The following is a 13,298-nucleotide window of genomic DNA, read 5'->3' on the forward strand; positions in this document are numbered from 1 at the left end:
ATAAGTCGGGTGAAAAGACACAACCTTGACTCCTCTCATGATATTCACATGATACTCACTTCTCCTTCTATTCTGATGGATGCTGACTGGTCCAGTATAAGTTTCTTAAGAAATGTTTATCTTTTTATGTTTATGATTAGTAAACCAGTTTGACACTGGGCAAGGTCACTTGATTCCAAGCAACTGGTTTACTAATCATTACAGAATGTCTCTATGGTACTTCCCACTCCCCTCCCCTTTTTCTCAACCACAATTTCCCTTCTCCCTGCACCATTCCCATTCTCAGTCCACAATAGAGACTCATATCAGAATCAGGTTTATCATCACCTCACGTCATGAAATTTGTTTTTTTTTTTGCAGCAGTAGTACAATGCAATACATAAAAATTACTAAGACATTGTGCAAAGGTCTTAGGCTATCTATATGTGCCCAAGACTTTTGCACAGTACTGTATTTTGAAATAATTTGGCCAGAAGGAATTAGAATTAGCATGCAAGTAAAAACTCCAAGAGAAGGTATATTGCTGGGTCTAGTAATAGGAAATGAACCAAAACAGGCAAGAGCAGTATAGCAAACAGATATGCAGCAATAATCACAACACAATAAAAGTTAAGGCAAAGTTGACATGGACACAGTTGGAGGAAGACCAAAGTAACGAGTTGCTAAAAAAATATATTAAAAGGCAGTTAAGTGAAACCAGAGAAATATTTGCTCAAAGAAATAGGCTTGCAGACTGGAATATTAAAATGAACAGGAAAATTAAATTTATTTTGCTGGAAGGAACAAGCTAACCATTAATGATACATTGTGAGTTAGGAAAAGGGACAAAATTGAAAATTAAGTTTAAAAAAAAACAGAAAAAAATAAGAGGAATTCTGAAATAATTCATAAGTAGGACAATACAAACCTATACAACAATATAATTGAATGAGCACTAAATAAATGCTCAGACAGAAGTTGAGCTAAATGGGGTGCCATAAGATGCACATTAGAAACACACAGTAAATGTCATCCATGAAACCTAACATGTTAGACATGGCATAACATGCAAGAACAAAAACGTATAAATATAGTTAAGGCAGGGAAAGGAGAAAACAAATATATTAACCAAAAATTAGAGAGAAACATCATCGTGCTGAGATGAATCACATTTGTTGCAATGCTTTCAACAGTAGTTGTATGAAGAAAAATATTTATTAACATGTTCTCCAACTTTACCTAACTTGTTATCTCTATTTCTATCACAACTGGTTATCCTGGCTGTTATCATTTTGACTCAGTGTTTTCCTGTTTTAGTACTCTCTACTCTATTGAGATGTTCTATAGCTTTATTATAAGCAACATAATAGAGACAAGGAAACTTAATTTGAGCTCAACTGTTACTCCTACTACTACTACATTAACTCATCTGCTCTCACTCTATTACAGTTTCCCTATGTTATAGCCATTCACCTTCCACCTTTCTGGTGTCTAACACTAGCTTTTTTCCCCTCTTTCTTTGGAATCCCTATGACCTGACATTAACTGTTTGTCCTTTCATAAATGCGGCCAAATCTGTTAAGCGTTTGCAGTATTTTTTGTATTTACCCATCATGTATTGCTTCTAAACCTGTCTAATCCTTTCACACAATGAATTAGAGAGAATATTAAATCAGTCCTGCATTGATTGGAGACCTCATAGCAGTACTGATCAAATAGTGAACATCAACAGTGTTGGCTAAGCATCCACACAGTATTAGATAACTGTAACAAATGAATTATATTCTTCAAAATCTGTGGAAAAACATGAAGGACTGAAATAGAAACAAATGCAAGTGCTGAAATTGAAAGAGCTTCGGATTAAGACAAATACTTAGTAATACTTGAACAGTAATAGAGTGAACTGAGCCAAGTGTTATATCAGATACAATTGCCATTAGGAGTTAAAAACTTGTAGAAAGTAAAATTCTTCAGCCTTATAAGTGAGTGGAACACCATGCTGCATAATTGAAGTTAAACAACAAATATGAACGTTCCAATATTCAGTTCCCAGGATTCTGTCTGGAAGTAGTGCTCACAAAGGATGTTTTCCTCAACATGTTCAAGTACTTGTGCCTCTAAATTTATATACAAGGTCACAACCAAGTATCAGCAAGAAACGCCAGTCTCTGAAGCAATACTGCCTATCACGTATATTTTTATACAGCTTCTGATTTCTCTTACTTTTCAAACAGCACTGCAGCTAGCAACAACTACAACTACAAAATCTGAGGCTTAAACTTTTTTTTAAAAAATCTTACAAAAATAGCCTGATAGAGTATACAATATCTTGCAATTCTGATCTAAAAATAAACAGCAAGTTATTTTCCTTCAGGAAAATGCTGACTATCAAGCAAGGACATGCTGTCACCACAGACATTTTTTATATAGCAAACCCAGGGAACTGATTTCTACTGTAAAACACATGAACTTGAAGGACCAAACAGACCTTCCATGCGAGGCAGCACTTGACTTGCAAATCTGTTTGGGTCATCTATTGAATCCGGTGCTCCCAACGAGGCCTCCTCTACACTGGTGAGACTGCCAGAAATTGTGGGACTGCTTTGTTGAGTGGCTCTGCTCCAACCACAAAAAGGATTTTCCGGTGCCAACCATTTTAATTCCTATTCCAACATGTCAGCCCACAGCCTCCTTTTCTGCCACTATGAGGCCACTTTCAGGGTGGAGGAGCAAACCCTCATGTTTCATCTAGGTAGCCTCCAAACTGATGTCATGGACTTTGATTTCTCCTTGCAGTATCTTTTTTCTTTTCTCCTCCCCCTTCCCTCTTCTACTATACCCCATTCTGGCCCTCTTACCTCTTCTCCTCAGCTGCCTATCACCTCTCTATGTTGCCTCCCCTCATTCCCCTTCTCCCATGGTCCACTCTCCTCTCCTTTCAGATCTCCTCTTCTCCATGCCTCTACTTTTCCCCACACACCTCAGAATCAGATTCAGTTTATTGTCATTTAGAAACCACAAATGTAATGCAGTTAAAAAATTAGACAACGTTCCTCCAGAATTATATCACAAAAGTAAATGACAAAACAGACTACACTAGAAAATCCACATAACGTTTGGCAATCCCCAATCCAGAGTCCGGAGAGGCTGCTGCATATTAATATCGCGCTACCGTCTTAGCGCGTTCCCTGGAAAGGAGCTCCAAATCCCCAGACAAACAAGACCAAAACCAAGACCTGGCTTCACCCAACACCTCTGCGCTCCCCCACCCCCCACACTACTTTTTTCTGGCATTTTCCCTCTTCTTTTCCAGACCCGATGAAGAGTCTTGATCTGAAACGTCGACTGTTTATTCATTTCCATAGATGCTTCCTGGCCTGCTGAGTTCCTCCGGCATTTTGTGTGTGTAACTCTGGATTTCCAGCATCTGCAGAATCTTGTGTATATAAACTTAAATATACAAGTTTTCTCCAGCAATTTTCCATGGAAATCCAAGAGTTAACTGGAGCTTCACAAGCAGCACAGAATAATAAGGGACACAAGAAATTCTGCAGATTCTGGAAATGTCCATCACACACACTGGCCTGCTGAAAAAACTCAGCAGGCCACCCAGAATCTATGGAGGGAAATAAACAGTGGATGCTTTGGGCCAAAACCCTTCAACAGGACTCAAGGGACTTAGGAACAATGATCTCTACCCAACTATCTCTGTCACTCAGTGGAATGCAGAAAATAATAACATGGCATTTAAACTGAAAATGCTAACCATAATATTAAAGTCATTTGATTGGATGAAATATCTATGCATTCTTATTTCACATTTCACAGAAGTGTAATATTCGCCTGTTATGTTACTGTAAACTGAAAAAATCTGTTTAAATTAATCTCACTCTCATTGGTCTGTAGCCTGTAGGGTATAGTACATCGAAAGCCTGTCGAGGTATTTTGTATGCATCAATTAAATCATTGCTAAGGTTCTTATGGCTCAAAGAAAACAATCACAGCCTAATGATCCACTGCTTCCACAAACAAAATTCTCCAGTGATGGCAACATTGTTCTAACTGTCCTCTCTGTAATATCTTTCTGGTCAGCAAATCTATATACGATGCTCCAGCTGAGGCCTGATTAAAATGGAGATTCCAACATGGCTCTCTGATCTCATAAAGGCAAGTATTCTAGATGACTCCCTAATCAGCTCTTCTCTCCATCTTTCTAATGTCAAGGATCAAACAAAGGTCCCTCTGATCCTTTAGTTATTAGTTGCTACAAATTATCTACTTGTTGATATTGTACTCGCTACGATCTTAAGTAACAGAGCAAATATGTAAAGCCATATGAGCTACCTCTATTTCTTAAGTTATGACTTCTATAGACACATCTCCCAAGCTACATACCATAAAGCACCCACCTCTGGAGGAATCTGGGGAGTTAACTTCACCAAAAATGCAAAAACAATATTCTCTATGGACAATCTATAACATGAAAAAATTCAAACAAAAAATGCTGTTAAAAAAAAAATCAACAAGTCATTAATTGTGGAAAGATTCACAGAGTTAACATTTAAGGTTGAAGATTCTTTTTGGATATTTAGTTCTGTTGAAAAGGTCAACATCAACTGTTTCTTTGGACAAATTCTGACCTGCTGAGGGGTCTCACCACGTTTTGCTTTTAAATTTTTTTTTTACCAGAAGGGCATATTTAATTTCTGGAAATGCACCATGTTAATTCTTACTTTATTCTTTTTATAGCCTTGCATGGCAGAAGAATCAGTGAATATTGATGAAGGCCAGTTACTTCAATTTATGTTGGGTAATAAAAATTAGTTATTATCTGAAATACACAAAGGATTAATGTGGCAGCTAAAGTATTCAAAGTACATTTATTTATTATCAAAATATGTATACATTATACAACCTTAAGTTATGTTGCCTAAGAGGAAGCCACAAATAAAATAAAACCCATAGGAGTTTTAAAATTAGAACATCAACCACCTAATATGCAGAGAAAAAAAACAAATGACGCAAATACCAAACACAAGCATATACAAGACAGGAGTATTGATTTTGAAGTCCAAGCAGAAACAAGTTGAAATCTGGGTGTCTAAGTGAACAATTACTGACCAAATCTGCGCAAGAGGAGTTGATCATTTCCAAAGATCTCTCATTGCAGAAGGAACCCATTATCTCAACAATCACTTGTGTTATGGGAAGTAAAATTTTCAAGTCATCATTAATGTACATCCACTGTTCAAATCTTGGTCACAATCATTAAAGATTTACATCTATTAAAGTATTGTTAACAATTACACAGAAACAACACTAATAATTCTAATGATGACCTTAAAGAAAGCTTCCACAACGATCCAACAATTTTTACTGCCTGGATTTTCTCTTTCCTAACATTAATTTCATTAAGTAGTTGATCATGACCTTTGGCAGCCAGAAACATGCTGTTATCAACTGGACAACCAATCATAATGAAACACCAAGACACCAATCTACAAAGTAAATAGCACTAATTTCTATGATCTTAAACATTTACAGAAAGGAAAACACATTCAGCACGTGAAATTAAGATAAAAACTGCAAAATCATAAATGTATAAAGAGTAACGAAATCATTTTTGAAATTTGGGAATAAGACCAATCTTGATTTTCTTTATATAAAAAGAAATACAAGAATAATCCTGAACATGTTGCAGTTATCATCAATTAAATGACTTGATGAAGATTTCCATCTGTCAGAAATTCAAAAGCATTCGCCATGAAGCAGAAAATCACTAGAATACCACGCTTAACTGCACCCATCTGGAAATCAACTTTCCACAACATAATGATGAGTGCTTATCACAACCACAAAATATAGAACTATATTTTGAGATCTCAAACCTTATGCACAAAAGAACAATGCTTAATTCACATCATTCATCCTTCTCTTAGGAAGCAGCTCAAAACCTAACTGAAGCCAATTAACTCAAATTTCATGAAAATAATTAAAAAGGTATAAAAAGGACAAACTACCACTTCACTGTAACAAGTTAAACATTTATATATTTAAATGAAATACAGAACAAATTAGAACACTCCCAATGCTACTAAAGTACACCAAAAAGGTGTATTAGTTCCTAACAATAATCAATGAAGGAAGTCATCCAGAATACACTACATGTTCACTTGGTTGACTGTAAATGAACAAAATCGGTGCAGACACCTAGTACAGACAACGGCCTGCCTCATTGCCTTTCTACAAGATCTAGTGTCTAACCTAATTACATTTCCTGGCAAGAAATTATCAAAAATTACTTCTTTTTGAATCTGCATCTTTCAGCCCAAATGGATAACACAAGCACATGCAACTGACACAATTTAAAAACTTTGCGCTCTAAGCATGATGTAGTTTCTAATGGCCACACAACTGCAAGTGACTGGAGCTAATTAGAAACTGTTTGGCAAGAGTCTCCTGATCCAGTTAAGTACAATATTGTCCCAAATAAACAAAGGGAATCCGGGCTATTTGCTTGACTAGATTTTGTTCTATAAGTGTTGTCCCAAGTACATGATTGCCCCAATTAACTGATGGCTCAAATAACCGGAATATTTGCACTGTATTGAAAATTCAAAGTTGGGATGGGGGGGGGGGGGGGGGTGGTGGTGTGTGTGTGTGTGTGTGTGTGTGTGTGTATATAAAATTCTGCACATTCTGACTATATTCAAAATGTTGAAGCTGCTGATTATAACTGAAACTATTATTAATCATTTATTGTTACCTTTGTGTTGAAGAGGTAGAAAACATCATGTCAGAAGAGAAAATTTCTCTTGGACTCTCTCTCGCTCTCCTGAAGGTTCACTGTGCAAATAAAGGCTCCAACAATACAGTAAACGTGGTCTGACCAATTCCTTACAAAGCCTCGGCATTACTTCATATCCTTGCTTTTATATTCTAGTTCTCTCAAAATGAATGCTAACATTGCATTTTACCTTCCTTACCAACAAATCAAACTGCAAGTTAATCTTTAGGGAAATCATGCACAAGGACTCCCAAGTCCCTTGCTCCTCTGATTTCTAAATTTGCTCCCCGTTTAAAAAACAGTCTATGCCTTCATTACTTCTATGGTCTACTTCCCTACACTATTTTCTGTCTGCCACCCCTTTGTCCCTTCTCCACAACCATCCTTCTGCAGATTCCCTGATTCCTCACCACTACCTGCCCTTCCATCAACCTTTGTATTGTCCACAAAGTCGTCAATTCCGTCATCCAAGTTGTTGACATAACACATGAAAGGAAGTTGTCCCAACACCACTGTGCCACCCCCCCAGAAAGTCACTAGTCACTGGCAGCCAACCAGAAAAGAATCCTTTATTCCCACTCTTTGTCTCCCGTCAGTCAGCTAATTTTCTATTCATGTTAGTATCCTTACTGTAATGCCACGGGCTCTTATCTTAATTAGCAGCCTTGTCAAAGGCCTTCTTAAAGTCGAAGTAAACAACATCCACCGACTTTCCTTGTCTATCCTGCCTATTATTTCCTCAAAGAATTCCACTAGATTTGTCAGGCAAGATTTTCCCTTAAGGAAACCATGTTATATTTGGCCTATTTTATCATGTGCCTCCAAGTACCCTGAAATCTCATCCTTAATAATAAACTCCAACATCTTACCAAACACTGAAATCAGATTAACTCTTCTAAAGAGTGGAGTGGCATTTGAAATTTTCTAGTCCTCTGGAACCATTCCAGAATCTAGTGATTCTTGAAAGATCATGTCTGTTGCCTTCACGATATCCTCAGCTACCCCTTTCAGAACCCTGGGTGTAAGTTAATCTGGTTCAGGTCACTTATCTACCTTCAGACCTTTAGGCTTCCCAAGCAACATCTTGGGAATCGCGACTACATGCACCACTGCCCCAACACTCGAGTTTCTGGCAAACGGTTGCTGTCTTACACAATGAAGATTAAAGCAAAACACTTATGGAGTTTGTCTGCCATTTCTGTGTCTCAAATGTCTTTTTCCAACAGTCTGATATCCACTCATCTTTCAAAAAAGACTCTTTATAAAAGGCTGGAGTCTGCCAAAACCGGATTGAACCGGTCAAAACTGGATTTTTTAACCTTCATTCTGGAGTTATGACGTTATGGAGAGCATAATTATGGATTAGCTAAAATAAGAACTGCTCTTCCAGAAATAAGACTGTACACAATTTAATGAAACTTTCTGATTCTGTCCCATTAAAACAACTTAGGGGATGACAAGGATTGTCCCTTCTATTGTTATTGCTATTAGCCAGTTCAGAACAAGTCTGTTTTGTCTGTGAACCTTCTGATTTGTTGTACGTTCATTGCACCACTCCTCATTATCATGACTAAAAAGGGTACATTTCAGGTACAGACACAGGTATAGCAGAGTTTGGTTAACTGGGACACATCGGGACTAGTGCAATTTAGCGCAACAAAGCGGCTACCTGAATTAACCAAAGTTTCGTGGAAGTAATTAAAAGGGTACAAAAAAATACAAACTACCATTTAACTGAGTAACAAATTATGTACTTAAATGAAATACAGAACAAATTAGAACACTACTAATATAGTACCGTAGATTCCGGATTTTAAGCCGCTACTTTTTTCCCACATTTTGAACAGCTTTGAACTTTGCGGCCTTTAATACGAAGCGGCTAATGCATTATTTTTTTCATGCCGCCAAAAACATTTTGCCTCGTAACAGTAGACCAATAAAATTGATGAGTAGTTCACAGAGGTCCAATGAAATTGTACGATAAATCAAGCGCACTTTCACAATTAAATTATTGTAAATCAGTCATTTGTACTCACCCTCATCAACATGGAAAACACTCGAAGAAAAGCATTGTGCTGCCTTTATGGCAGTTATTTAGTTTATAATATTTTCGCTTAGTAATTCATTTTCTAGTTAAAGTTAGAAGTGTTTTAACTATATTTGTTTTCTGTACTACATCGCGGGATGCTATGACGTCACACCCGGTTTCGCCGCGTCTTGTGGGATACCAGTTTGCGATAAACGGGAAGGAGGGGGGCGAGCGGCGGAGCGAAAACGCTGCTTTTAAGTTAAAGGCGATCAATAACTTTTCCTGGTAGGCTGCAGTATATATATTTTTTACCAGTCGTTAGGAGATATTGGAATGTTGTTCAGTAAAGAAGTATACGCAACGTATATTTGAAAGTAGCCGCGTTACAGGCACGGTTCGAAAAAAAGCATTTGCAATATGTATTTGTTTATGTTACCATATGGATTTAATTAAAAGTTAAAAAATCCTCACGTGTAATATCTTTCTGTGTAAATATCTCATATTACAACGTGGGACACCTGCGGCCGAAAATCCGGTGCGGCCTGTACAAGTAAAAAATTGATTTTATTTCTAAAATTAGAGCCAGCGGCTTTTAATCAGGTGCGCTCTGTAGTCCGGAATCTACGGTACTATAAAACTTGGTATTAGTTCCTCAGTTATCGATGGAGGAATTCCTCCAGTGTCATGATCTTTTGATTGACTGCAATGAACAAAATCAGCGCAGTCACCTAGTGCCTGAATTGATCTTCTGCATAAAGTAGCGTCGTAATCTAACAATAATCCTCCTGGCACAAAATGATCAAAATAAATCAATCAATTGCTGCTCTTTGAATTGGTATCTTTTGGCCCAAATGGAAAACACAAACACTCGCAACTGATGCTATTTAAAAACTGCTCTAAACATGGTGTGGTTTCTAACAGCCACACAATGCATACAAGTGACTCTAGTTAGAAACTGTTCAGCAACAGTCTCCAATTAAGCAGGATTGTGTCCTAAGTAAACAAAGGTAACCTCCATTAGTTTTTTGTGTTGTAATAGTTGTCCCAAATAAGCAGCTGTCTCATTTAACTGATGGCCAAGTTAGACGGAATCCACTGTACTTCCCATGACTAAGACTAATCACAGTATTCCTGAGGGGCACCATGAAAATCACATCGTCAACATCATCTTAAACTCAAAACCAATAACTTTATCCATTTAAGATCCATTCCATCATGTGCATGTACATTTAGTTTACTTTTTAAACTGATACCCTTTCCCCTTCTATTATAATTCTATTTATACAGAGCTCAATTTTGCAACCTTTATTTGATTGATTTAACTTACCTGTTTGCCTTTAGTCTATTTTATTTTGATTAGTATTAACCATTTTGGTTTCAATTACTATCATGCCATCTTGGACAATATGCCAAGATATTTCTTAAGAAAAAACAATTTCTAACCAGTGGGACAGGCATATCAATTATAACATCTCTTCACCCACTTTACTATTTAATAAATATCTTTCAACATCATGCTAATCTACCTACATTATGAAAATGCATCTTGTGAATAATTCTGTTAGAAGGAACGATCTTGTTTGTATCCTAACTTCTAAATATCAAATGACTGTTTCCCCAGAACAGAATATTCTTTGCTTTCTCACCTTCTTTCGGAGATTTTGTAACCTTATGTTGACTTTCTGCCACTTTTACAGCCACAGCACGACAAATGGCACCTATCTTCCGCTCCAGAGAGCGTACTCCTGCTTCCCTGGTATATCTGAAAGGAACAGAGAGACTGTTGATCCCCTCCATGTTAACTTGGTTTTGAAAGAAAATCTTCCATGAAATTTAACAATGCAGTTGATACTATCAGCATAATGTAACATGATCCATTATTAACCGTGGGTCTATTTCCAATGTTCTATTTTTATAGGTTTGTTTGAATATAGGTAATCACTTCACTCCTTTGGTTGATAAGAAACTTAACGGCATCAAAATACAAATCAGATCGAGAAGCACTGAAGTAAATGGTCCACTGGCAAATGCATTACACTGATTGTCAAGTTTGTTTAAATATCAAATCTCATCTAAAAACAATCCTTGCTTTTCTGACAGACATTTCCCCTTTATTCCCAAAGCTTCAAAAATATGTGCTATAGAGGAATTCTGGCTTTCTGAATAAAATGACCAGAAATAAATAATGCAGTCGTCCTCTGTCTTTATCATTAAATATAGTTTCATCTTCTCCACCCTAGCTCATGCCTCCAAAGATTCCTTAAAAGCAAAGTGTTTATTATGAATCATGTAATATTTGTTAGAAATTTGCCTCAGTGGTGCAATTAACAAATTACCTCAAAACTTAATTTGCAAATTGATTTGTGAATACTGCAGAAAGTAGGACAACACACTGGAGATGCTAAAAACTGTTCAATTAATGGCAAGCTCTTGGAATCCAAGCTGGGAATCTTAAAACCAAAAACAGATCTTATTCCTTGAAAAAGATTTGGAAATGGTAGAATTATACAAAATATTAATTCCAACCATTAAAAAAAATTAAAACCCTCATTATCAGCATTCTCAGAGATATATGGAAAAAGAGAGATTAAGAGGAGATCTACCAATGAGGTGAGGAGAATAGATAAGGTGACAAACTCTTTAATTTACAAAAATATATCAACTAATAAGTTTACTCTGCTGCAAAGTCTCTTCGAGGTATGCCTACCCTGAAGAAGTTTAAATCTTCTCTTCGATGGGAGTTCAGTGAGACCATTTCTCACTGCTCACCCTCTGTGATCTCCGCCTCTCTTCGCCTTCCACCCTCCCCCCACCTTCTTTCATAGGGCCCCTACCCCCCCTCCTTCTTCATTCCTGACGAAGGGTCTCGGCCCAAAACGTTGACTGCTCACTTCAACGGATGCTGCCTGACCTGCTGAGTTCATCCAGCTTGTTTGTACGTCTTAATAAGTACAGGCAGACTGTAGATAAACCATTTTCCCCATAAGAAAATTCAGTTTTCTACAGATATCTATATTGTATTGCTCTGCATACACTTATGATAATTTTTGTCTTTTCATAGAATAATACAGCATTGGAACAGGTGCTTTGGGCCACAATGTCTTTGCCAAATTAAACTAAATCTCTTCTGCCTATATTGCAAATTAAAGTTTAATACTTCTTGAAGAATCTTCTGCGTCTCCTGGTCATTTGTGGGGCACGAGAAACCACGACAAAATTGGCGACCGCGGCAGGACCAGAAAGAGACCCGCGGAAAGGAAACGGCAGATTGGGGACGCTTCCCAGTCCTCTAGGAGCCCCCACAAGGCTAACAGAATTAAGGGTGCACCCAAACAAAAGGTAAGCGCTTTTTGCGACAATTTGGACTAAGAATTCTGTTGGTTTTGGGGACGTCTTGGAGTCTCAGAAGTGTGGAACCACTGCCGAAGGGTCTCTCCGGTCCAAAGAATCTGGCAGAATTGGGGGTTAACAGGAGGCTCAGAGGATTGATCAAGAACACTGCAGTGAGGGTAAGTACAAATAAGCTAATAAGAAGTTAAGTGAAGAAAAATTCCACGTGGTGTTGGTAAGTCCCTGTGGATACCGCTTCGTATAAAACGAAGGTCTGAATGGGCAGGGAAAGGGAAAATAGAGAAAATCCTCGTGGATACCGCCTTAAGAGATAAGGGTCTGAATAGATGAGGTGCATAGAGAAAATCCCTGTGGATATCGCTTCGTATGAAACGAAGGTCTGAATGGGCAGGGAAAGGGAAAATAGAGAAAATCCCTGTGGATACCGCTTCATATGAAATGAAGGTCTGAACGGGCAGGGAAAGGAAAATAGAGAAAATCCTCGTGGATACCGCCTTAAGAAATAAGGGTCTGAATAGACGAGGTGCAAAGAGAAAGTTCTGTGGATACCGCTCTAAATAGAGGTCTGTACAGGCAGAACAGAATAGGAAACAAGGACAGTCCAATATATAGTTTAAAGTGCTGGTAGATAGACGATAGACTAGGCATAGATTTAGAGTAAATAATATTATCCAGTAAACAAACTGTGAATCTCTGAAATACCTTAAAAAGAGAGAACAACATGACAGGTAAAGGAACGGCAGTAGAGATTCTGAGCAAAAAAATCCCGGTAAATAAATATGAGATCACAAAAACTTCAGAAAAATGGGAAAAGAGAACCAAAAACCTGGTCACAAAATGGCCAAGAGAAGGAACGTTTGATGTAAGCTTGTGTAAGGAAATGGAGACACTAATTAAAAATTACAAACCAAAAGATAAATCTAAGAAAAGAGGGCAAAAAAGAGAACGAGAAATGGAAGTGCTAAAACTCTTCAGAACGGAGGGAGAAAGGCTGAGGAGGACAGGTAGAATATTGATTACAAGCGAGGAAGACACTAAGGTGCTGGAGAAACAGCCTGTTAGAAAGAGAGGAAAGTACAGTGAGAAGCTGGCTTCAGCTTCGTACCCGGATGTGAAAGAAACAGTAAAGCCCCATCCCTATAATAAGGAAGG

At 37.6% G+C, this 13,298-nt stretch overlaps 2 protein-coding genes across 6 annotated transcripts in view; one reads left to right on the forward strand and one right to left on the reverse strand.

The window, feature by feature from the left end:
- Window positions 1–11,937, forward strand: part of LOC140740672 (E3 ubiquitin-protein ligase SIAH1) — a 75,914-nt gene extending 63,977 nt beyond the window's left edge. For 3 of the 5 annotated variants that reach the window (XR_012101901.1, XR_012101900.1, XR_012101904.1), the window contains 3 exons: window positions 4,072–4,146; window positions 4,729–4,789; window positions 6,759–11,937. The gene's annotated coding sequence lies outside the window, so the exon portion shown is untranslated. The remainder of the gene's footprint in view (window positions 1–4,071; window positions 4,147–4,728; window positions 4,790–6,758) is intronic. The other 2 variants (XR_012101902.1, XR_012101903.1) reach the window with 2 other exon arrangements.
- lonp2 (lon peptidase 2, peroxisomal) overlaps window positions 1–13,298 on the reverse strand; it is a 70,689-nt gene that overhangs the window by 19,942 nt on the left and 37,449 nt on the right. Inside the window, exon 11 of the mRNA XM_073070067.1 lies at window positions 10,442–10,557. Coding sequence (XP_072926168.1) covers window positions 10,442–10,557 — 116 coding nt within the window. The remainder of the gene's footprint in view (window positions 1–10,441; window positions 10,558–13,298) is intronic.

Source organism: Hemitrygon akajei, chromosome 17 (genome assembly GCF_048418815.1).
Source record: "Hemitrygon akajei chromosome 17, sHemAka1.3, whole genome shotgun sequence".
NCBI classification, from domain to species: domain Eukaryota; kingdom Metazoa; phylum Chordata; class Chondrichthyes; order Myliobatiformes; family Dasyatidae; genus Hemitrygon; species Hemitrygon akajei.